General features: G+C 38.5%; 2 protein-coding genes across 2 annotated transcripts in view; one reads left to right on the plus strand and one right to left on the minus strand.

Annotated features, from left to right (window-relative positions):
- Nucleotides 1-2,230: 2,230 nt before the first annotated feature.
- The window catches only part of LOC129481202 (tripartite motif-containing protein 60), an 82,903-nt gene continuing 59,417 nt past the window's right edge, over nucleotides 2,231-25,716 (minus strand). The window contains exons 4-6 of the transcript XR_008657286.1: nucleotides 21,128-21,240; nucleotides 13,431-13,552; nucleotides 2,231-2,447 (exon numbers count right to left, since the gene is read on the minus strand). The gene's annotated coding sequence lies outside the window, so the exon portion shown is untranslated. The remainder of the gene's footprint in view (nucleotides 2,448-13,430; nucleotides 13,553-21,127; nucleotides 21,241-25,716) is intronic.
- Nucleotides 4,072-24,820, plus strand: APELA (apelin receptor early endogenous ligand). The gene is made up of 3 exons (XM_055276321.1): nucleotides 4,072-4,301; nucleotides 5,801-5,890; nucleotides 22,683-24,820. Exons 1-2 carry the CDS (start codon nucleotides 4,226-4,228, stop codon nucleotides 5,887-5,889), a joined length of 165 nt encoding a protein of 54 aa, XP_055132296.1. The 5' UTR covers nucleotides 4,072-4,225; the 3' UTR covers nucleotide 5,890; nucleotides 22,683-24,820.

The raw sequence follows: 25,716 nt of genomic DNA on the forward strand, positions 1-25,716 counted from the left end.
AAAAAGAAAAAGAGAAAAGAAACACAAAGCATGACAAAAACAAAAGAGAAAAAGGTGCGGAGAGTAGCCTAATTTGGATGCAGTGAAGTGTCCACAGAAAAAGTCATATTTGAAAGTTTAGGCCGGGCGTGGTGGCTCATGCCTGTAATCCTAGCACTTTGGGGGGCCAAGGCGGGTGGATCACCTGAGGTCAGGAGTTCGAGACCAGACTGGCCAGGAAGGAAGGAAGGGAGGGAGGGAGAAAGGAAGGAAGGAAGGAAGGGAGGGAGGGAGGGAGGGAAGGTTAGTTTAATGCTTGGACTCTATTTCAGATATCTAGCTCAATGATAATGGGCAAAGGGAGAGAAATTTTAGGTTGGAACGAGTACTTTTATAGGGAGAGAGGGATGCAGTAAAGAAGGAAAGACTGAGGCCAGGCAAGGTGGCTCACGCCTGTAATCCCAGCACTTTGGGAGGCCGAGGTGGGTGGATCACGAGGTCAGGAGATCAAGACCATGCTGGCTAACACGGTGAAACCCCGTCTCTACTAAAAATACAAAAAATTAGCCGGGGGTGGTGGCGGGTGCTTGTAGTACCAGCTACTCGGGAGGCTGAGGCAGGAAAATGGTGTGAACCCGGGAGGTGGAGCTTGCAGTGAGCTGAGATCGTGCCACTACACTCCAGCCTGGGCAACAGAGCAAGACTCTGTCTCAAAAAAAAAAAAAAAAAAAAAAGAAGGAAAGACTGAAGATGCAAGTGGGCAAAGATGAAATCAATTGGGAAGGATCTCCTAGGAAAAGTTAGGGCACAAGATCCAAATCAAAGGGATAAGAGGCCCAGGACTGAGAGACACAGGCCTCATATTGACTTTGCTATGAGCTATTTCATCTGGGGCAAATCACTTAATCCTCTGAGTTTGTTGCCTTTTCTGTAAAATGAAGATAGAACTTACATCATAAGATTATGATGTGTAAACAAAATAACATTTGTTAAATACCTGGCATATATAGTATACTACTATAAAATAAGTATACTACTATAAAATAAGTATATTTTTATTGGATTATACAGAGACTGTTTATTTCCTTATAGAATATATGTAGGTACAGAAATGTATTGATTTCCTAGGGCTATTATAACAAAGTGCCACAGACTGGGTGACTTAAAACAACATAAATTTGTTCTTTCAAATTCAGGAGTCTGGAACTCCAAAATCAAAATGTCAGTAGTACTGATTTTTGGAAACTCAGAGGATGATTTTGTTCCATGCCTCTCCCCTAACTTCTGGTGGTTGCTAGCTATCCTTGGCATTGGTTCCTTGGCTCACGATAGCATAACTCTTATCTTTGCCTCTATCATCACAGAGCTCCTCCCCACCCGTCCCTGTGCGTCCCTGTCTCTTCTTTTTGCTATAAGGACAGCCGCCATATTGGGTTTAGGACCCACCCTACTCCAGTATGACCTCAATCTTAACTGATTACATTTGCAATGACCCTATTTCAAATAAGGCCACATTTTGGGTTCCAGATGGACATAAATTTTACAGGGCACAGTATTCAACCTCGTACAAGAAATATATTGCTAACTTATCTTTTGTTTTATAATAGTTTCAATAGGCTTTTTTTTTTTTTTTTTTTTAAATAAGAACTAGGATTTGGGCCTTAAAATGGAGGAAAGCAAAATGTTTGAGGGCTGAGATTATGGAATTTGGATCCCACCTATTCCTCTTCCAGTCATCTAGCCCTTGGAGGCTACATCTCTTTAGCTGTCAGTTTTCTTATCCGGTAAACAGGGAGGCATGATACTTCAGTGTTTTGGGGAGAATTATGCGAAGCAACATATGCAACACACTTAACATAGGATTTGGCCCAGGGCACAGCGCTTGCCTCCCTCACAAAGGCTGTCTGTAGGGTGGAAGTCTTGGTTTGTGTTCATGTAAACAAAGAAGATTCCTTGTTCTCTTATACTTGCAGGCTAAAAGTGCTGTTTGCAGAGCCAGTTGCATTGTTCTGACACTTTCCTACCAATATTTCTCCACACCTAGTTATTCAGTACTAAGATGAATGATTTATTGCTATTGTTGACTCACATTCCACAGAAATGCTGGATCACTTTTCATTGTACCTCCATGTCTAACATTTCAGTTGCTCGTTGACTGTATAATCACTTTATTACTATACTCCAAAAGTCAACTATTTAAACAACATCTTTTTGTTTTTTTGAAAGAATAATTTTAAAACATCTAAATAAATCATGTGTAAATTTTCATGAGTTTAATACATAATCACTCTTTCAGGTAGAAAACCAGGTATTTTATCACATCTTTTTTCTTTTAATGAGAAAGATGATGTTCTATGTGGTTAGATGACTTAAATATAACACTTTACTCCATCCTGATCAGTGGAGATATGTATCTTCCACAGCACTGGTGTATATTAGCGATATTCCAGGAATTCATTGTTGATCGCCTGGTAATGAAATATAAAAATTTTAGTCAATATTTGCTGTCTGTGGTAGGTCTCTATCTTATCTATAAAGACTCACTACTAAACCTTTGAATAGACTTAAAACTTGGCCTGAAAATAGAGTGCCAAAATCTATATTGATCTCTTACTGATTTAACATTCAACTTTGTTAGCATGCTGTTTTCCTGAGTGCTGTACTAAGAAGACTGGGGCGGGAAATGGGGAGGGATTTAAAAATCTGAAAAAACTCTTTGCCATTCTTAAGTCACTTGTATATCATGAGTTCAAACTCTATTGTACTCCATTGATTTTATGAAGCGATGTACAGCGTGGTAAAGTAGGACCCTTTAACACTATGCTTGTAGTCCCCAAACAGGTCAATATATTCTCAAGACTTCAATAAAGTGAATTTAAGAATTTTTGTATGCCATTACCTATTGTAAACTCCATGCCTAACTAAACAGGCAGGGAAATTTACAGATTGACTTATAAAATCAAGACAAATTGTGCATTAAATTCAAACCTCAGGAAGCCCAAGGTTATGTACCAACTACCTGAGTCTAAAGAAGCCAAATACAACAAAATTCCTAACAGTTCAAAACAAATTACACATGCTTTAGAGTTAGTACTTTGGCTGTACTTGTGTTTCAGGGCATATCTACGCTATTCTCTTGGCATTTTGCGTTTTACCTAAAATATGTTCGATATAGCTGTTATAAATGGAATTTATTATACTTACCTAATAAGTATAGCCATTTCCATTTATAACAGCTATATCTGACAAAGAAGGGAGCACTTGAAACAAAAAGAGATCTTGGTGCATGTGTGTAAAAGACAAGGCTAGACTGTTTTTGTGTTTTCTGAATTCATTGGGAGATGAACTAAGACTTTTTTTCTCCATCTCCAATTTCTGTGACTGTGGTATGTTAGCCTGGTATTCCACCACATATAAATTTTAACCGAACACAGATTTCATGAGTTTGTGGCTTGCCTGAACTTCCTTTTTTAAAATCCTGGACATTTGCAGATGAAAATAATCTCCGTTACTTTTAAAATTGCACTTTACAAAATATTAATATAAATGTAAATGTTTTGCAGATTTATTTCAAAACATTCTAAATCCCAAAAATCTTTACTGATACAAACCCACATGAATTAGGCAATTTGGAGAGTTAGTGTAAACAGGCACTACTTTGTAGTAAGTTTGGTAAAGATAAAGCATTTCAACACATGTTCTGCCACAAAGCATTTGGGACTCTTAGGTTAGAGCTTCAGAATTCCTTCTGAAAAAGACAAAAGAGAGACTTCCTGTCATTTCCACTGGTTTCTGCATGTGGGACCAATATGGGCAAAGTTTAAACAGTTGCAAATGGTGAGGGGAGGAGGCAGTGTCAAGTCTTGTTTTACGTATTTCTTCATATCCAGATTGAATTTAAGTCATTGTCTTCTTGGAGCTTTTGGAGTACACTTCCACTAAAGTTATAGCATGCTTCAATGGTTTATTTCACCAGTATTTGCTTATGGAAATAAAGGGGAGTGGCCGAGGGGAAAGGAGAAGAGGAGTGGAGGAGGGGTTTGAGGCTGAGGGAGGCTCTGACCACAGCACAGAGCACCGGCAACTTTGTCTAATGTGATCATTAACCTTCCTGCAAAACACAGCTGGCAGTTCTCTGAGGTTTGTCATTAGAATGTGAAGACAGCCACACAGATATTGCACAGACTATTTACAGATCGTTTGGTTTACATTGAGAGTCATTGCTCCACTTTTGTGCAGTAGGAAAATGAGATTTCAGCAATTCCTTTTTGCATTTTTTATTTTTATTATGAGTCTTCTCCTTATCAGCGGACAGAGACCAGGTAGGCCTTTGATACCTTTGTACAAGTAACTTGTTTTGCCTGTTTGCATCCCTGGGTCTCTGAGCATGATTGTGTTTATCTGAAAACCACTTAGGTGTGCTTGCAGTTAGTAGTATTGGGGATAAATGTGTAGGATTTTGAAAGTATGCTATCTATCCTGTTGGGTCTATTATTTCAATATTTTAAAAACAACTGGACTTTGAAATGATAAGTATTTTACCACTATTTTTCCTAAATGCAAAGAAAATAGATCTCTAAGCTATTGCAGATTATGTTGTCTTTACAAGTAAAATGAAACAGAAATGTTCGTGTATTCATTATAAAGGTAAATAAATGTACAGATTTTTAGGTAAAATGCAAACTCCAAAGCAGTTTATTTAAAAAGTATGTTGCTGCCCGGAGTAGGGACTGAATTAACATACAAAAAGCATAATGCAACAAAATGCAGATTAAATCTTAAAATGGGTCAATAGCTGTTATTTCTAATTATGTAACTAGGCATGTCACTTAAAACAAATAAGTGCAGCTTTTATTATTATTATGCTTATAGAGCTAAAAAGCATCAAAAATATGTATGGTAAAGATACATAATATTAATTTACTTGACACGTTTTCAAAGATGATATCAACTATATTGTACTTAACCAACAGAAATTTAGTACACAAAAGTATTCTAATATACTTTTACTTCAAAACCAAACAGCTAAGATTTCAAAGAACCAGTAAGTTTGAAAAAAAAAAAGAAAAGAAAGAAAAGAGAGAAAGGAAGAGAGGGAGAAAGAAAGAAAAGGGAAAAAAATTAGAAAGTTAAAGTTTTCCGAATCACAAATCCAACTTTAAATAAAAAGGTGGTAATATTTACATCCAAATATGTTAGATTATTCACTTGATAATACGCTTCTTCAGTTAGAACAGAAAATGATGCATCACTTGTTAAAAATTCAGACTTTGCTTTTTAGTGAATTAGAAGTTTGATCACTGTGAGTTTATTTCAAATGTTGGCCCCGGTCTCTGCTTTTACATAAATAAGAAAAAAGTTCCAATTCAGCAACTCTGAGAAAGCAGCTTGATCCTTTCTCATTGTTTATAGCAGTCACTATTCAAACCATTTATACTTTTCGGAAATACAGAGTAGCTCGGACAATGTTTTACAAAATATTTGTGATTAATTTACTACATAAAATAAAAGGTCTAGGAGCATTTAGGAAAAAATCATGTAAAAGGAGGAGGATATTATTAAGATGTAAGCAATACAGATTGCTTAACGATGGGGATAAAAAAATAAATAAGAGTAAAAGAAGACCTTGCTATTAACATTAACTGTTAGGAACACCCCTTGTGTATATGCATCACATTGATTTTTAATTTTATAATCACATTTGAACAAATAGCAAATAACCACAGTCTAGTTTGGCTCCAAAATATGTTTGCATTGTCTAGATTAAACAACAATTAAGCCTCTGAAAAATGCTCCTAATACTTCTCTCTTTTTCCTTCAGTTAATTTGACCATGAGAAGAAAATTGCGCAAACACAATTGCCTTCAGAGGAGATGTATGCCTCTCCATTCACGAGTACCCTTCCCCTGAGGTATTTCTGACAGAAAATAGTTTTGCTACATTTAGGCAGTGTTCCAAATTAGATATACTAGAGAATGTTTCTTCACAGTTTGTAATATGTGATAATGGCTTATGGCGATGTCAAGACTTAAGAGATGCATGCCAATAAACGAAAGAGTGAAATGAATGACATGACTTTTGAAAATTGCTGTAATAGTTAAGGAAGAAAATTAGACAGATGAGGACAATGTAGGAAAATCTTGATAACTGTTGAACCTGAGTAACAGCTATATGGAGGCTAATATTATTGTGGATGTTATGCGGAACAAGCTGATTCTCCCATTAAGACCAGTGTGTATGAGAGCATTTGGATGTATTCACCCAACAGCACCATACCAGCAATGAACTACCATCAATACTTCCGGGGTTTCTTTTCCTCTCCTCCTCTCTCCTCTCCCCTCTCCCCTCTCCCCCTCCCCTCTCCTCCTCTCCCCTCTCCCCTCTCCCCTCTCCCCTCTCCTCCTCTCCTCCTCTCTCCTCTCCCCTCTCCCCCTCCCCTCTCCCCTCTCCCCTCTCCCCTCTCCCCCAGGGTCTTGCTCTGTCACCCAGGCTGGAGTGCAATGATGTGATCTCAGCTCGTTGCAGCCTCAACCTCCTGGGCTCAAGTGATCCTCCTACCTCAGCCCCCCAAGTAGCTGGGAGTACAGGCGTGCGCCACCACTCCTAGGTAATTTTTGTATTTTTTATAGAGATGAGAGTTCCCCATGTTGCACAGGCTGGTCTCGAACTCCTAGCCTCAAGTGATCCATCCACCTTTGCCTTCCAAAGTGCTGGGATTTCAGATGTAAGCCACCACACTTCATATTCCTATTCAACTATTATTTGCCATCAGGGTTTATTTATTTTTTTCTGAAAATATTTCTTTTAATAGATAAAGTAAACTTAACACTAATGAAATGGCAGCTTTCCAGCCTCACCAATAGTAGTGATCTTGATAGTCACATCTTAAGGATAAATTCTGGTAGAGTTTTGCTCCTCCCTTTTCTTGTTTTTACACTTGTTAAATAATGTTACACCACCACAATTACCGGTAATACTGCTTGAATCAGTTAACTTCAAACACTGTCCAAGTTTAAGTCACTTCATACTAAAAAATACACAGTTTGGCATTCCATTGTAAGTATTTCAAGCTCATTAATTCATTTAAGATATAGCTTCCTTAAAAAATGCCACAGAAATATCCCTCATCTGATTAACATACACAGGCAATGGCTAAATTAGCTTATTCAGTTGGCCTGTAGAGCAGCTTTTACGGTTCCATTCATTCAGTGGAAAGAACAGTTGCTATATCTATTGTTTAATGCATGCTTTCCAAACCCGGGGAAAGCCCTGTAGTAGAAAATTAAATGAAGGAGGAGCAATTTCATAATAAACATTTATCAAAAGGATTGAGACAAAAATGTCAAGTTCTCTATGTCTATATCTGTAACAAATTAATATTTGTTATCAAAATACAAAAAATAGCTTTGATGGAGGAATCCAGAAAGATACAGTAGGAGGTTTCTGAGAAGCCAATCAATGGTGATTGAAACATGCTTTAAAAAGATTTTCTGTGTTAAAATATCCTTTGGTGTGTGCTGATAATGCTTTCAGCAGAGCATTTCAGTGTCATGTATGAAATAATGGTAAAAATCTGTGCTTAAGAGGAATAGAGACACCCCAGATTTTTCCAGCACTCCTTCATAAATAAGAAAGAGGAGAGGACACATTTCACAATAGCAAGAGAATTCCTGCATATACAAAGAAAGATACCTTGCAAAATATAAACACAAGTCTTTAGATAGCCACAGATTATCCTCAAATCACATACCATAAAAACCAGTGTTACAAGTAAGCATGAGTAGTGAAATTTGAATTTTTAAAGTTGAGGGAAATTTTGACTTGTAAATCAAGTTTGTAAACCAAAGGGAAATTTAATTAAAGCTATGCAAACTACTTAATAAGAGCAACCCTTTACAAAAGTTGGCTGATAGCTTATAAAACTGCTTGGGTTACAGCATCTATTTTGTCAGTTTTAGACTAGTTCTACATTCCAGCTACACTTCTTTGAAGAATGTTTAAAAGTCACCTGTTGGAATCTACTGTAAGAGTTAATGTAAGGTAAACATTAGATAATTTTTCAAGACCTTGCTCAACCAGCACTATAATAACAAGTGCTACCTTCAGATCTGATAACATAATTCTCACTGTCCTAAATACTTGCCCATTTTTTATATGTTTTGCAACAAAGGCACTTTGATAACTGGGTAAATGTATTGTAAACCTGGGTAGTGGACTCTAAGGCAAAACACCCCTTTCATTTCTCCTCCTCTAATTTTTTGGATGCTTTAGATAAAATCACATGTGGTTATTTGATCAGTTAGGATCAAGTGAAACTTTGTAAAAGGATAGGTAAGATAAACAATTGACTTTGAAAGTTTTCCAGATTAACCCTATATCAGAGTGTTCAGACCTTTAGCTCATTTAATAGGAATGTCATATTATCTTTACTCTGTCAATTTGTCCAGCTCCTAGGGTCATCCTCAATGATCCCAGCCTATGCAACTGAATTAATTACACAGAAAAATCTATGCTGTATGCAGTTCATTTCCTTGATTTTTTTTCTCAGAAATATTTTGGCATCACCTTCAGTCCTAAGTGATTCAGAGTGAAGGAGAGCAAGAGAAGGGGTGTCAGGAAATGCAAGTCTACAGGTTAATGTGAGGGCCCTAGAGTGGAAAATGAGGTCGCGACTTAAGACTGGAATGACTTCTCCCTTCCAACAGTAAAATCTCACCACATTAATGCTTTTATTTATAAGTATGTACTCTAAGGCCAGGTCTAGTGGCTCATGCCTATAATCCCAGCACTTTGGGAGGTGGAGGTAGGTGGATTGCTTGAGTGCCGGAGTTCAAGACCAGCCTGGACAACATGATTAAACCTTGTCTCTACCAAAAAAAAAAAAAAAAAAGTTAGCCAGGCATGGTGGCGTGTGCCCCTAGTCCTAGCTATTTGGGGGGCTGAGGCCTCCAGGGAGGATCATTTGAGCCCAGGAGTTTGAGGCTGCAGTGAGCTATGATTGTGCACTCCAGCCTAGACCCTGTCTCTAAAACACTACTTACTTAATATGTACTCTAGATAACTACATACTCCGTCAATATATACTCTACTAGCTTTTTTTTATTATTTATTTTTATTTTTTGAGATGGAGTTTTCACTCTTGTTGCCCAGGCTGGAGTGCCATCTTGACTCACTGCAGCCTCCGCCTTCCGGGTTCTAGCGATTCTCCTGCCTCAGCCTCCTGAGTAACTGGGATTACAGGCATGCACCACCACACCCAGCTAATTTTGTATTTTTAGTAGAGACAGGGTTTCTCCATGTTGGTCAGGTTGGTCTCGAACTCCCGACCTCAGGTGATCCGCCCCCACCTTGGCCTCCCAAAGTGCTGGGATTACACGCATGAGCCACTGCGCCCGGTCTAGCTAGCTTTTTAATAACAATTGTAATACATCTTCATGGTGTAGAATATATTTCTAACAGTATGGAAGAATGTAAAGTCAAAAGTACAAGTTCCCCATCCTACCCTACTGCCCATTTTCATGTTCCAGAGGTAATGACTATGAAAATATTTTTGGAAAAAGTATCTTTTAATACATTATTTTTAATTGAGTCCAGCTAATACTGTCTTGCCACCCTCACCTGCTATTCAAACTTTGCTTCTAGTTTCCTATTTTCTGTCTTATTCTTACCCCCTTGCAGTCATGGGCATCTGACCCCCTTAACCAAACCTGTCCTGCTTCCCAACTCTTCCTGCAATTGTCCTAGCATCTTCATCCTTCTCGCTCCATTCTCTCCACCTCTTGGGTTTAACTGAAACCCAGCTCTGCTTTCAGCATAGAATCTCTACTTTCATGGAGCACTTCGTCTCCAACTTTAGCTGGGCTCTCTGGGAAGAACTCTTCTGCACTTCATATTCCTATTCAACTACTGTTTCAAACTAATAACCTCTAGTTTCTTTACACTTCTTAATCTCCTCTTCCAACTCACAGCAAAAGATAACTCCTCTTACTTCATGGTGAAATAGGAGGTCATTAAGCCTCAAAATCCAACCTCACCCTCAAACTGCAGTACATCTACAATGCTTCTTTTATGTTCCCTTCCTAGTCTTTTTTTTTTTTTTTTTTTTTTTTTGAGACAGGATCTCATTCTGTCACCCAGGCTGGGTGCTGTGGCGTGATCATAGTTCACTGTAGCCTCAAAGTCTTGGGCTCAAGTTATCCTCCTGCCTCAGCCTTCCAAGTGTCTGAAACTACTGGTGTGTGCCACCATGCTTGGCTAATTTTAAGATTTTTTGTAGAGACAGGGTCTAACTTTGTTTCCAGGCTGGTCTTGACTTTCTGGGCTCAAGCAATCCTCCTACCTTGGCCTCCCAAAGTGCTGGGATTATAGGCATGAGCCACTGTGTGTGGCCCCTAGTCTTTCAATAAAAAATACCTCTCTCGCCGCCGGGCGCGGTGGCTCACGCCTGTAATCCCAGCACTTTGGGAGGCCGAGGCGGGCGGATCACGAGGTCAGGAGATCGAGACCATCCTGGCTAACACGGTGAAACCCCGTCTCTACTAAAAATACAAAAAATTAGCTGGGCGAGGTGGCGGGCGCCTGTAGTCCCAGCTACGCGGGAGGCTGAGACAGGAGAATGGCGTGAACCCCGGGGGGCGGAGCCTGCAGTGAGCCGAGATCGCGCCACTGCACTCCAGCCTGGGTGAAAGAGCGAGACTCTGTCTCAAAAAAAAAAAAAAAAAAAAAAAAAAAAAAAAAAATACCTCTCTTGGGTATGGGTAATGTCCCTACACCTCAAGGACCTTGATCTAGCAATTATACTCCCTTGCTGCCCCAGAATGTTCAATATGTCAACACTGGTCTATTTTATCTTAAAAAAAAAAAAAAAAGACAAAAAAAGACAGAAAGATGAAAGAGACAAAGACAGAAAGAAAGAGGAAGAGAAGAAATAAAAAGAAGAAAGAAAATACAGAGGAAGAGAAGAAAGAGAAGGGAAGAAAAAAGGAAAGAAAGAGAGAAACAGGGAAAGAGGAAGGAAGGAGGGAAGGAGGGAAGGAGGGAAGGAGAAGAGAAAGAAAGAAGGAGAGAAGAAAGAAACAGAGAAGGAGAGAAGAAAGAAAAAGGAAGGAAGAGAAGGAAAGAAAGAAAAGAGTTCCACCACTGACTCCATAGTGCTCTCTAGCGACCAGCCCATGTTCTCTTCATCTCTTCAAAGCCACATTTTTTGAAAAGGCAGCTGTTTTCTTTCCTCCCAACTATTTTCAACACATTGTTCCCCTTTTCCTTCTGGGGAAGGTCCATTATGACTTCTTTCTTCTGAATCCAGTGAATGTGTTTCAGTCCTGATCTCAGATATCCCACTGTGGGTCAAATGGAACACAAAATAATAACAATAATTTGACAAACACCACCTTACAACATATACCTTTCCAGTTTCATCTGTTACCTTATTCTTTCCCCCTTGCCTGTCCCAGAGGGGTAAGAGTTAAGACTGTGTTTGGACCTACTGGATTCAAGCTCTGGCCACACAGCTCACTCTCTGGTGATCATTGTTGGTAAGTCATTTATTCTGTCCGAGCTTCCCTCCACTTCCAGATCTATAAGATGGAACTTGTTATGGCCCTTCCCTTATCATAACAATACTTGGCACACAGTAAGCGCTAAATAAATAGTAGTTAGACTTATTATTACTTTAAAATCAGTCCATTGTTCACCTCTTAACTGTTCTTCAATCTACGCTTTTACCTCAAATGTATATTTTTTCACTTTTTTTGTCAGTATCATTCATCTCTTAGGAAACCTTCTCTGATTTTAATACCCCTACCAATTACAATAGATATGTCCACTTTTGCTCTCAGAGCACTAGTTACATACTTCTGTTAAAATCCTTAACACCTGGCATTAGAAAGTGTTAACTGACTATAGTCCTCCCCTCTTCCCTCTGCATGCTGTGAATTCCCTGAAGGCCGAGGGTAGGTTTTATTTATCTTTGTATCTTCAGCCAAAAAAAGTGCCTGCAATACAGCAGGCACTTCATAAGTGTTTTTGCTTGTTTGTTTGTTTTGTTTTGTTTTTGAGATGGAGTCTTGCTCTGTCACCTAGGCTGGAGTGCAGTGGTGCCATCTCAGCTCACTGCAGCCTCCGCCTTTTGGGCTCAAGCAATTCTCCTGCCTCAGCCTCCCAAGTAGCTGGCATTACAGGTTTGCGCCACCACACCCAGCTAATTTGTGTATTTTTAGTAGAAATGGGGTTTCACCATGTTGGCCAGGTTGGTCTCCAACTCCTGACTTCAAGTGATCTGCCCGCCTCGGCCACCCAAAGTGCTAGGGTTACAGGTGTGATCCATCGTGCCCAGCCTCATAATGTTGCTAAAAGAAGTAAAATAGGCTGGGCGTGGTGGCTCACACCTATAATCCCAGCACTTTGGGAGGTCAAGGCAGGCAGATCGCTTGAGGTCAGGAGTTCGAGACCAGCCTGACCAACACGGTGGAATGCCATCTCTACTGAAAATTCAAAAATTAGCCAGTTCTCATGGTGGGCACCTGTAATCCCAGCTGCTCAGGAAGCTGAGACAGGAGAATCACTTGAATCCAGGAGGTGGAGGTTGCAGAGAGCCGAGATCATGCCATTGCACTCCAGCCTGGGTGACAGAGTGAGACCGTGTCTCAAAAAAAAAAAAAAAAAGAAGATGAAATGAAACGAAGCTTTTATTTATTATCTTTTAATTTAAGATAATAAATTTAAGACTTGTTCTCACTAGACACACACACACATTTTCAGATTTATTTTCTAATATTTCTAGGATGGAACTATGATTTTCTCTGTGGTGGAGATATTTCCTTTTCTAGGAATTTCTTCTCTCATCAAGTCCAAACTCTCCCCCTCCTTGAAAGTTCTCATAAATCCCATTTTCCTCGTGAGGCCCACCCTAATTCAGTTAGTTTAAAATAATCATCATCCTCCTAACAATCACAGCACTTTTAGTAGTAGGCTTTTAAAGCCATCTATCACATTTAACTTTGTTTCTTTAGATTTTTATCAGTATTGAAATATGAGCTCCTTGAAGACAAGATTTAGCCCCTAAAGCTTACGGTACAAACCTTTCCTTGATGTGAATGGCCCAAGAACTGCCTTAAATATGAGGCATTCCTGTGTGGGCTGAAATATCTGCAGGACATATTGCATAAAGCTAAATGAAATATAGAAAATTACCTTTTCTAAGTTAATCACAGCCCAGTGTCCAAAGGTCATGCTTGGAGGAAATCCCTAATGTCCCTAATTTACTGATGAGATAAAACTTTTCTGTAAAGATTATGATGCCAGCCGGCCACAGTGGCTCACACTTGTAAACCCAGCACTTTGGGAGCCTGAGGTGGGAGGATCTTTTAAGACCAGGAGTTTGAGATCAGCCTGGGCAAAACAGCAAGACACTGTCTCTACAAAAATACATTAGCTGGCATGACGATGCATACCTGTAGTTCCAGCTACTCAGGAGGCTGAGGTGGGAGGATTGCTTGAGCCAAGGGGGTTGAGGCTGCAGTGAGCTGTGATCATACCACTGCACTCCAACCTGAGAGACAGAGTGAGACTCCGTCTAAAAATAAAAAAAAGATTATGATGCCTTAATGATAAATATATTTACTTATACACTTATATATCAAATACATAAATATAGTGATGTTTATATTACAAACATTTATTACTATAATTATATATTCCTCTGAACAAAGTATGTATACAATATTGCAGAGTCTCAAAGTTTTCTTTTCTTTTTTTCTTTTTTTTTGAGACCGAGTTTCACTCTTGTTGCCTGGGCTGGAGTGTAGTGCAGTGGCACAATCTTGGCTCGCCGCACCCTCCACCTCCCAGGTTCAAGCAATTCTCCTGGCTCAGCCTCCCAAGTAGCTGGGATTACAGGCACCTGCCACCACGCCTGGCTAATTTTTTTGTATTTTTAGTACAGACAGGGTTTCACCATGTTGGCCAGGCAGGTCTCAAACTCTTGACCTCAGGTGATCTTCCCACCTCGGCCTCATAAAGTGCTGGGATTACAGGCGTGAACCACTGCGCCCGGCCAGTTTTCTTCATTTTAAAAACTTATTTCTCCTCACAAAATGTGTAACAATTCTTTCCATAGATAGCTAAACTAGCTGCTCTCTACCATGTTGTTCAGGAATCTAAAATTTCTTTTTACCATAAATCCCATCTAGTCCATTCTCCCCCTTACCCACCCCCATCTTCCTCTTCCTTCTTGGTATTACAAAAGGCATGGCCAATCCTTCATGTGTGCTGTGGGTCCCCTTCTCTCTCTAAGATTTCTTAGGAATTTCAAGCTGCCACTTATACCTTTACCTCTCTGGATCATCGTGTCAACTTGAAAGTTTAAATGGTGATAAGCCTATATCCTAAAACAAACAAGATACCCATATGCACATCCACATACCCCTCAGTCAATGCTCTCATGATTTTTCTGTACTCATTGTCCCTGATTCATTATTTTGTATTCACAACTAAATCCACTTTAATCTGTCTTACATCTCCATTAGAATTATCCTTATCTTACTAAATTTTTTTTTTTTGAGATGGAGTTTCTCTCTTGTCACCCAGGCTGGATTGCAATGGTTCCATCTCAGCTCACTGCTACCTCTGCCTCCTGGGTTCAAGCGATTCTCCTGCCTTGGCCTCCTGAGTAGCTAGGATTATAGGCATGCGCCACCACGCCCAGCTAATTTTTGTATTTTTAGTAGAGACAGGGTTTCACCATGTTGGCCAGGCTGGTCTCGAACTCCTGACCTCAGGTGATCCATCTGCCTTGGCCTCCCAAAGTACTGGGATTACAGGCTTGAGCCACCGTGCCCGGTCTGATCTTTCTAAATTAACTGACAAATTTTAGTCTTCTTCCTGATTTCACAGCAGAATTTAGCAGCTGGCTACTTGGCCTGCAAAAGTCCCTTCCCTTCAATTCCAGGACACCATACTTATTTCCACTGAGTTCTCAGCCAACCCTCTGCCTCCTAAACAGGCTGTTGTACCCTGCAAGTTATAATAAAATGTATCTCTACTCTCTCTTGCTCTGTTTCATCCATTCCTTTAGCCTCAATTACCTCTTTACACTTAATTATCATACTCCTGAGGAAAAAAAGAAGATAACCACTCAAATGAATCAAGCCAGGGCTATTTATTCAGAGTGTACATAGCAAGGGAGTTAGACAGCATCTCTTGAGTTTGGCAGAGGACCAAGACAGGCAGAGAATCAGGAAAGCTTCATTGTGAGAAACAGAGAAGGCTTTAGGTATGATGTGACTGGAGATCGTTGGCATGGGAAAGCTGAAGGCAGGCTATCTAGAAGCAGGATATCCTATTTAATTTGGGGAGTATATGTGGTTTTCTTCAGTTAGTCCTAAGTTAGAATCAGGGGAGGAGGGATAAAAAGGAAACTGGTAGTTCTTGACCATCTGGGACCAGCTGCTGCAGAGGTTGTGATTCGGCTTCCTGGCTGGTTGCTGCAGTTTGTGGGTCAAAGGATTAATATAGGATCTGGCCATTGTACACTTGTACATATTCAGTCTCCCAGTTCCCAATTTGTCACCAGTTCACATCACACAAGCTCAACTACTGTTTACCTTGCAGCAACCTTCACACCTCCACTTTTGCTTCTCTTTTATCCATTCTTCGTATTATGGCTTCTATACTGCTTAAGGTCCTTTAGTGATTTCTCATTACTCTTACAATTGAAATAAAATTCTGAATGTAAACCACAAAAGCGCTTCTCTGTGAGTTTGTCAAATATGTCATGTTCCTTACCACTTCAGGGCTTTTACACATTATTTCCTCCGCCTAGATGTGCTTTTTTCCTACTCTTCACCTTTTTCCTACTCAATGAAAATTTTGAGTAAATGTCACTTCACTTGAGTGTGTGTGTGTGTGTGTGTATGTACGTGTGTGTGTGTGTGTGTGTACCACATATAACTTCTTTTTTTTTGAGACAGAGTTTTGCTCTTGTTGCCCAGGCTGGAGTGCAATGGCGTGATCTCGCCTCACTGCAACCTCCGCCTCCCAGGTTCAAGCGATTCTCCTGCCTCAGCCTCCTAATAACTTCTTTTATTATACTGGCCAAAGTAACCTTGGTGAGGGTGGGGTGGGAGTGGGGGTGAGGGTGGGAAGTATGTGGGGGCTTGGAGTTCTTTAGGTGTCACATTTCATTTATGTCAAAATTGTGCTGGAGTTTAGTTCAATTTTATATTTAGTCTTCATATTTTTTTCTAATAGCAACATTTTTATATATACAAAAATTATACGTGTATAAATATGACATATATACACATTATTTAAACATATGAAATCCATTTACTGCTTTGTCTTTTACTTAGCATCTAAGTGACATTTAATCTAATTTAATATATGTATAAATATGACATATACACATTATTTAAACACATATGAAATCCATTTACTGCGTTTGTCTTTTACTTAGATGTTTTTATTTGTACATATGAAAACAGTAGTTATTTTTATTTTTATTTTACTTTAAGTTTCAGAATACATGTGTAGAATGCACAGGTTTGTTACATAGGCAAAAGTGTGCCATGGTGGTTTGCTGAAGCTATCAACCCGTCACCTAGGTATTAAGAGACGGTCATTTTGAATGACACTGTAGTCCAGTCAGCCCTCCATATCCGTGGGTTTTTCATTAAATCAGCCAATGGCAGATTGAAAATATTCAGGAAAAAAAAACAGAATGGTAGTATCTGTACCGAACATGTTCATATTTTTTCCTTGTCTTTATTCCCTAAACAATACAGTATAACAACTATTTACATACCATTTATATTGTATTAGGTATTATAAGTAATCTGCAAACAATTTAAAGTATACGGAAGGCTGAGTGTAATTTATATGTAAATACTACACCATTTTATATAAGGGACTTCAGCATCCATGGATTTTGGTATCCAAGGGAAATCTTAGAACCAGTTCCCAGGGATACTGAGGGATGATTGAGTTTCACTGTATGGATAGCCTTAATTTATTTATCTTGACTTTATTGATCAATATTTATGTTTGTAGTATTTATTTATGCTATTTTGAACAACGTTGCAGTGAAAAGCATGCATACATATTTGAACATATGTATACTTATGTTCTTACAAAATACTCCCAGAAGTGGAATTATGAGGATATGCATATTTAATTTTTTTCAGATATCATTTATACACCAGACAATTCACCCATTTAAGTTGTACAATTTAATGGCTTTTACTATATTTCTAAGTTGTGCAACCATCACCATGATCAATTTTAGAACATTTTCATCATCCCATAAAGAAACCCCATACTCATTAGGAGGCACTCCCCATTTCTCCCCAGCTGTTCAGTCCTAGACAACCACTAACCTACTTTCTGTCTCTATAGATTTCCCTATTCTAGATATTCCATATAAATGAATTCCTGTGATATGTGGTCTTTGTAATTAGCTTTTTTCATTTAATATGTTCAGGGCCCATCCATGTAGTAGCATGTATCAGTACTCCACTCCAATTTATGACTGAATACAATTCCATGATATGGAAAAAATCACATTTTGTTTGTCCAGTCACCTATTGATGAACATTTGGGTTATTCCTGCTATTTGGCTAATATGAATCATTCTGCTGTGAACATTAGTGTATAAGTTTTTGTTGGAACATATGCTTTCAGTTCTCTGGGAATTAAAAGAGAGGAATTGTTGGATCATGTGGTTATTCTATGTGTAACTCATTGAGGAACTGCCAAGCTGTTTTTCACGGTGTTGGCATCCTTTCACATTCCCACCAGCAGTATATGTGGGTTCTAATTTCTCCACATACTTGCCAACACTTGTTATAGCTATCCTAGAGGATGTGAAGTGACAACTTATTGTGGTTTTGATTTGCACTTCCATAATGACTAAAATGTTGAGCATCTTTTCATGTGCTTATTGGATATTTGTGTCTCTTTGGAGAAATGGCTATTCAAATCCTTTGCTCATTTTTCAGTTGGATTATTTGTCTTTATATTGTTGAGCTGTAAGATATATATATATGTATATATTCTGAATACAACACCCTTATCTGAAATATGATGTGCAAATATTTTCTTCCATTCTGTGGATGTCTTTTTTTGGTGGTGTCCTTGGAGCAAAAAGGTTTTTAATTTTATTGACGTCAAATTAGTCTATGTTTTCTTTGGTAGCTTGTTCTTCAGGTATTATGTATTTTTTTTAAAAAAATTAATCGAAGGTCAAAAAGATTTGCATCTACTTTGTCAATTTCTGCAACGAGCCATCTGGTATTTGGATAGGGATAGTTTTAAATCTATAGATCAATGTAACAAGTATTGACATCTTGACAAAATTAAGTCTTCCAATCCATGAAATGGAATGTATTTCTCTTTGTTCAGGTCTACTTTAATTGCTTTTGTAGTATTCAGAGTACAAGTTTGTACTTCCTTTGTTAAATTTATTCTAAGTATTTTATTCTTTTGATGCTACTTCCTTTGTTAAATTTATTCCAAGTATTTTATTCTTTTGATGCTATTGCAAATGGAATTTTCTTAATTTCATTTTTGAATTGTCCATTGCTAATGTATAGGCATACAACTGACTTTTTATTGATCTTATATCCTGAAATCTTAATAAAATTATTGATTCATTCTCATAGGTTTTTCAGAAGGTTCCTTAGGATTTGCTCTGTACAAGCTCACGTACAAGATCACCTGCAAATCGAGATAGTTTCTTCTTCCTTTCTAATCTGGGTTTCTTTTTTCTTTTCTTGCCTAAGTGACCTGACAAGAACCTCCAAAGTAGTTCAAGCAAATATGTTTGTCTTATTCTCGGTCCCAGATTTAGTCTTTCATCTATTAAGTATTATGTTAGTTATGGGTCTTTGTAGATGACCTTTATCAGATTGAGAAAGTTCTTTTTCTATTGCAAGATTGTTGAATGTTGTTATTATGAAGGGAGGATGTTTGTTTTGGTCAACTTCTTTTTCTGTATCCAAATTATCATGTGTGGCCAGGTGTGGTGGCTCACGCCTATAATTCCAGCACTTTGGGAGGCTGAGGGGGGCAGATTGCTTGAGTCAGGGAGTTTGAGGCTGGCCTGGGCAACATAGCAAAACCCCATCTCTACAAAAAACACAAATAATTAGCCAAGCAGGTGTGGTGGCATGCGCCTACAGTCCCAGCTACTCAGGAAGCTGAAGTGAAAGAATCGCCTGATCCCAGGCCCAGGAAGTCGAGGCTGAGTGAGCTGTGATCAAACCACTGCATTCTAGCCTGAGCAATGTAGTGTGACCCTGTCTCAGAAGAAAAAAAAGAAGAAAAAAACATACAGAAAACCAAATATATGTTCACACACACACATATGTATATATATTATCATGTGTTATGTGTTTTGTCTCTTATTCTATTGATACTATGCATCACATTAAATGATTTTCAGATGTTAAATTAACATTGTATTTCCGAGGTAAATCCCACTAAATCATAATGTTCTTCATATGTTGCTGAATTTAGATTGTTAGTATTTTGCTAAGGATTTTTACAGCTACATTCATAAGAGATATTGGTCTGTACTTTTCTTATGATGTCTTTTTCTGATTTTGGTATCAGGGTAACCATAAAATGACATGGGAAGTGTTTTCTCCTCTTCTAAATTTTGGAAAAGTTTGGGAAAAATTGATACTAATTATTCTTTAATTGATTTATAGGATTCACCAGTGAAGCCACATGATTCTTTTTGGAAAGTTTCTTAATTGCTAATTCGATCTTTTTTCTTGTTATAGATCCATTTCAGATTTTTATTTCTTTTTGAGTCAGTTTTGGTAATTTGTGTCTTTCTAGGAATTTGTCTATTTTATCTAAGTTATCAAATTTGTTGGCACACAGTTGTTTATACTATTATAGTTATTTTTTGTTTCTGTAAGGTTAGTAGTGATGTTCCCTCTTTCATTTCAGAGTAGTAATTTGAGTCTTTTCTCTTTTATTCTTGGTCAGTCTAAATAAAGTTCATCAATTTTGTTGCTATTTCCAAAGAAACAACTTTGGTTTTGTTGATTTTTGCTATGGTTTTTCCATTCTCCAGTTCATTCGTTTCTGCTTTAATCATTATTATTTCCTTGCTTCTGCCTGATTTAGGCTTTGTTTGCTCTTCCATTTTTAGGGTCTTAAGTGAAATGTTAGGTATTCGATTGGGATCTTTCTTCTCTTTTACTATATATGTTTATAGGTATAAATTTCTCTCCAAGTGCTACTTTAGCTGTATTCCCTATGTATTCTTTGTCATTCGTCTCAAAACACTCTCTTATTTCCCTTGTGAGTCTTCTTTGAGTTACTGGTTGTTTGGGAGTGTATTGTTAATTTCCATGTATTAGAGAATTTCTCAAATTATTTTGTTACTGATTTCTAATTTGATTCCATTGTTGAATCATCTATTTCTCCTTTCAATTCTGCCAGATTTTGCTTCATGTATTTTAGGGCTCTGTTTTGTTTTTTTTTTTTTTTTTTTTTTTTGAGACGGAGTCTCGTTCTGTCACCCAGGCTGGAGTGCAGTGGGGCAATCTCGGCTCACTGCAAGCTCCGCCTCCCAGGTTCACGCCATTCTCCTGCCTCAGCCTCTCCGAGTAGCTGGGACTACAGGCGCCCGCCACCACGCCCGGCTAATTTTTTGTATTTTTAGTAGAAACGGGGTTTCACCATGGTCTCGATCTCCTGACCTCATGATCCGCCCGCCTCGGCCTCCCAAAGTGCTGGGATTACAAGCGTGAGCCACCGCGCCCGGCCAGGGGCTCTGTTTTTAAGTATATATATCTTCATAATTGTTCTATCTTCCTCAATTGACCCTTTTAGCATTATAAATGTCATTCTTTGTCTCTAGTGACAATTTTTGTCTTAATTTTTAAAAATATGACATTATTAGTATATTCATTTCAGCTCTCTTATACTTGCTGTTTGCATGATATCTCTTTTTCCATCCTTTGACTTTCAATCTATTTTTGGCTTTGAATCAGAGATATGCCTTTGCAAAGAACCTGTGGTTAGATCATGTTTTTTTGTTTGTTTGTTTTTTTACCCAGTCTGACACAATCTGCCTTTTGAATGGATTATTTAGTAAGTTCATGTTTAATTTTATTATTTATATGGTTGAACTTACGCAATTTTACTTTTTCTTTTCTATATGTCTCATGTCTTTTTTTGTTCCTCTCTTCCTCCTCTACTGCTTTCTTTGCATTAAATGAATATTTTCTTGGGTTTGTTGTTTGGTCACTGAAAAAAAAAAAAGGAAAGAAAAAATAAGAATATTGTGCAGTATAAGATTTTAATTTATTTAACAATTTTTTGGCCGGGCATGGTGGCTCACACCTATAATCTCAGCACTTTGGGAGGCCAAGGCAGGCGGATCACTTGAGATCAGGAGTTCAAGACTAGCCTGGCCAACATGGCAAAACCCCATCTCTACTAAAAATACAAAAAAATTAGCCGGGTGTCATGGTTCATGCCTGTAATCCCAGCTACTTGGGAGGCTGAGGCAGGAGAATCACTTGAACCCAGGAAGTGAAGGTTGTGGTGAGCCAAGATCATGCCACTGTGCTTCAACCTGGGCGACAAACATGTATATATTGTAAGTTTGATAAGCAAAAAAAATCCATCTCATTTTCATCTATTTTTTACAAAACACACAAATATATATTTTTTCTTTTCTTTTTTTTTTTGAGACAGACTGTTGCTCTGTCACCCAGGCTGGAGTGCAGTGGCATGATCTGGGGTCACTGCAACCTCTTTCTTCCAGGTTCAAGCAATTCTCGTGCCTCAGCCTCCTGAGTAGCTGGGAATATAGGCATGCACCACCATGCCCAGCTAAATTTTGTATTTTTGGTAGAGACGGGGTTTCACCATGTTGGCCAGGCTGGTCTCAAACTCCTGGGCTTAAGCAATCCACCTGCCTCAGCTTCCCAAAGTGCTAGGATTATAGTCGTGAGCCACCATGCCCAGCCACACATATATATTTCTTTGAGATGAGCTCTTGCTATGTTTTCCAGGATTGTTTTGAACTTCTGTGCTGAAGCTTCCTCTCACCTCAGCCTCCCCAGTAGGTGTGAGCCATCATGCCTGGCCCCATTTCATTTTTATGTTCAAATTTAGGCAATCTGAGTTGAGAGAGATGATTCCAGAAGAACTATCTGTATATTTGTATTGCTAAATTAGTCATAGTTAACACCCCACTATGACTGTGAGATGTGAAGGGAAAGTGAAATGTGAAGGAGGTGGAAGCTTCCAGAAATGAAGCAAGAAGCAACCTTCATGTCTTCAGGAGGGGGCCCAAAAGAAACTACCTAGGGAAAGATTGACACCAGTGGCGCACACCTGTAATCCCAGCTACTCAGGAGGCTGGGGCATAAGAATCACTTGAACTCAGAGGCAGGGGTTGCAGTGAGCCGAGATCGTGCCACTGCACTCCGGCCTGGGCAACAGAGTGAGACTCTGTCTCAAAAAGTAAATAAAATAAAAGTTTAAATTCAGTCTTTTAAAGACACATAGGTGCTGCATTTCTATTGAAAGGTAAGAATATATAAAGTTGCTTTCAGCACTGAAAAACACTGATAAACTTCCATAACTCATTATTAAAAAAAAAATTAGGCATGTGTTTATTGGTGTGCTGGATAGTATTTCTTTGATGTATTTGTTTCTCCCTTGCCTCTTAAATATAGATCTCTCTAGCTAACTTTACTGGATCTGTCAGAAGAAGAAGAGGAGTGAAGGAAAGACATCCAGCCACACAAAATAACTTCATGATGCCAACAGCGTGATTGCTTAGAAGTTCCTACACAAAAAAAGGGTCATTTGAAAGCACCTGGAATGGTTTATTAGCTTCACAGGATTTTATTCTTCTTGGCTTCTATTTGGAGGGAAAATAACATAAATTCAAAAGGATTCCAATCTGAAGCCCAAATTGTTTGCCTACATAACAAAAATATCTCATTTCCTGCACATTATTATTCTCTTATGGGTTAAAAAGGAAAATACCTTTTAGTGTCTTAGAACTCTCTCATGGTAAAAAGTGCAAGAAGTTAAAATGTTCCTTTCATATTCCTATAATTCTCCAAAAGTATTAACTTTGTATATGTTTGAGTGATTTTCTAAAAACTGCTCAACCGGAAGTCAATTGCATTGACCATTTGGCTTCTCACAATAGGGAGAAAATAATTGGTTCATTGATTATATATAGAGAAAGACTAAGAAAAGCTATTAATTGCTACCAATTTTATGATAAGCTTTAAGGTTTATGAAAGTATGATTTTTTTATTTAATGAGTAATGTCCATTTGAAGTTGAAAGAAAACATAAAATCCTAATTGTAGTTCATTTTATGTCCAAATGAAACCATTGTCTTTGTTTTTGTTTTGAAACAGAGTCTCTCTCTGTTGCCCAGGCTGGAGTGAAGTGGCACGCTTTTGTCTCACTGCAACCTCCACCCCCCGAGTTCAAGTGATTCTCGTGCCTCAACCTCCCAATTATAGGCTGGGATTACAGGTGTGCACCACTACACCCAGCTAATTCTTGTATTTTTTGTAGAGATGAGGTTTTACCCTGTTGCCCAGGCTGGTCTTAAACTCAGGCTGGAACCATTCGTTTTTTAACCTTTCTCATCATGTAATTATAAGAACCCAATGTTTGATTTCCTTTGAAGTTTTGTTATGTCCTTTATTATTTTGTATAGATAATTTCTTAAAAAGTCTTACTTAAAGTCGACATCTAAAATACAGTTATGCCAATGAAGTCTCACTCAGGGTGATATCTGTATCTAAAAGATGAGTGCTCATCATCCTATTAGGCTTTGTCTTGGTGTTGTTCATCCTGAGATGCTGAGACGTGGAAATAAAAAATCAGAAGGAATTTAGGGATATGATTACTCAAAAAAGAAACTATCCTGTCTAAATTTGAATTGTGTTGATAACTAGGTGTTCCCCAGATGCTAAGATGTTCTTAATTTGTATTTATTGAAGGATTGTTAGCTTAGTGCCACAGAATTTTTCTTACTTTATGTTTCTTACTTTATGTTAATTCCAGATAAGAAATTTACATATATGTCTTTTTTTTTTTTTTTTTTAAGATGAGATCTGGCTCTATTACCCAGGCTAAAGTGTAGTGGCATGATCTAGGCTTAACCTCCACCTCCCTGGCTCAAGCGATCCTTCCACCTCAGCCTCCCAAGTACCTGGGACTACAGGCACTCACGGCCACACCTGACTAATTTTTGTATTTTTTGTAGAGATGGGGTATCTCCATGTTGCCTAAGTTGGTCTCAAACTCAGGCTGGTGAGCTCAAGTGATCCACCTCCTTGGCCTCCCAAAATACTGGGATTACAGGCATGTGCCACCATGCTGGGCCACAAGTTCATATCTGGAGTAGAAGTTTTACTTTGTAAATATTATAAAGTAGAAGAAACCATAAACCATTAACCCTTATTTTGCTAAAATGAAAGGTTGGGGTTAATATAAAGGTAATTTTAAATAGAAAATCTGACAACACTATGGAGTTTGTCTTCCTTTCAAAGCTTATTAAAAGTGTCTTTGTGGATGAATGGTACTTTCCACAAGTGCATTTGAGTAGAAACATAACCTATTCTCAGTTATTTATGTTTAAAACATGTACTTGTTTGTATATTTTGTACTGAAAAAAGAAAACACTTTATAGTCAAGATACATCTCATTCAGTACAAGTCTAAACTCTTTCAAGTACAAATTCGCATATTCACAGAAAAAGTTACAAATCAGTTTTACCATTGTAAAGTAATGAAATGGTTATACATTTCTTAATTGTTCAATAAAACACTCAATGATTTGCATGTCTGGCTGTCCTTACTTTGTATAAGAAATGTTCAGTGTTGAGTATAGCATGGTAAAAATGTTCCTGATACCTGTCTCTGTTTCCAGTGTTTGTTCCTATTAATTGAGGCATTTAAGACTGAAAGCCTCGATACATCCCTTACCACTGCAGATCTTTTACATAATTCAAGATGATCAGAGCAAGGGCAAAGATTCTCTCAAAGTCTACCAAAACGCAATAACCAGTGGCACATATGCTTGTTGACATACCAGAACAGGTCCTTGACATACAGCTATCTTTTATTCACCGGGAGGTGAATGAGACCAGAAGGGTGCCAAATCTGTGTTCTTTAAACTTAACAATTTTTATGGGTTGGTATTCTTTTTCTTGGAGATAGAGTCTCACTCTGTTGCCCAGGCAGGAGCACAGTGGCGTGCTTCCAGCTCACTGCAACCACCATCTCCCGGGTTCCAATGATTCTCCTGCCTCAGCCTCCCGAGTAGCTGGGACTACAGGCGCATGCCACCATGCCCAGCTAATTTTTGTATTTTCAGTAGAGACGAGGTTTCACCATGTTGGCCAGGATGGTCTTGATCTCTTGACCTCGTGATCTGCCCGCCTCGGCTGCCCAAAGTGCTGGGATTACAGGCATGAGCCACCACATCCAGCCTAATTTTTGTACTTTTAATAGAAACTGGGTTTCACCATGTTGGCCAGGATAATCTCGCTCTTGACCTCGTCATCCACCCACCTCGGCCTCCCAAAGTGCTGGGATTATAGGCATGAGCCACCGTGCCTGGCCTTATTGTATACATCTTTTAAAAACATTTTTAGTGGTTCTCCCAGGGGTTTACAGTATACATTTTTAAAAAATTTGAGGCCTCCTTTAAATGAAATTATACTGTTTCCCTTTCA

Source organism: Symphalangus syndactylus, chromosome 4 (assembly GCF_028878055.3).
Source record: "Symphalangus syndactylus isolate Jambi chromosome 4, NHGRI_mSymSyn1-v2.1_pri, whole genome shotgun sequence".
Classification (NCBI taxonomy): Eukaryota; Metazoa; Chordata; class Mammalia; order Primates; family Hylobatidae; genus Symphalangus; species Symphalangus syndactylus.

Bases quoted from the DNA above. Each gene is read 5' to 3' on its own strand.
- APELA (XM_055276321.1), top strand. From the start codon at position 4,226: ATGAGATTTCAGCAATTCCTTTTTGCATTTTTTATTTTTATTATGAGT. The intron at 4,302-5,800 runs GTAGGCCTTTGA...TTTTTCCTTCAG, and splicing joins TATCAGCGGACAGAGACCAG to TTAATTTGACCATGAGAAGA.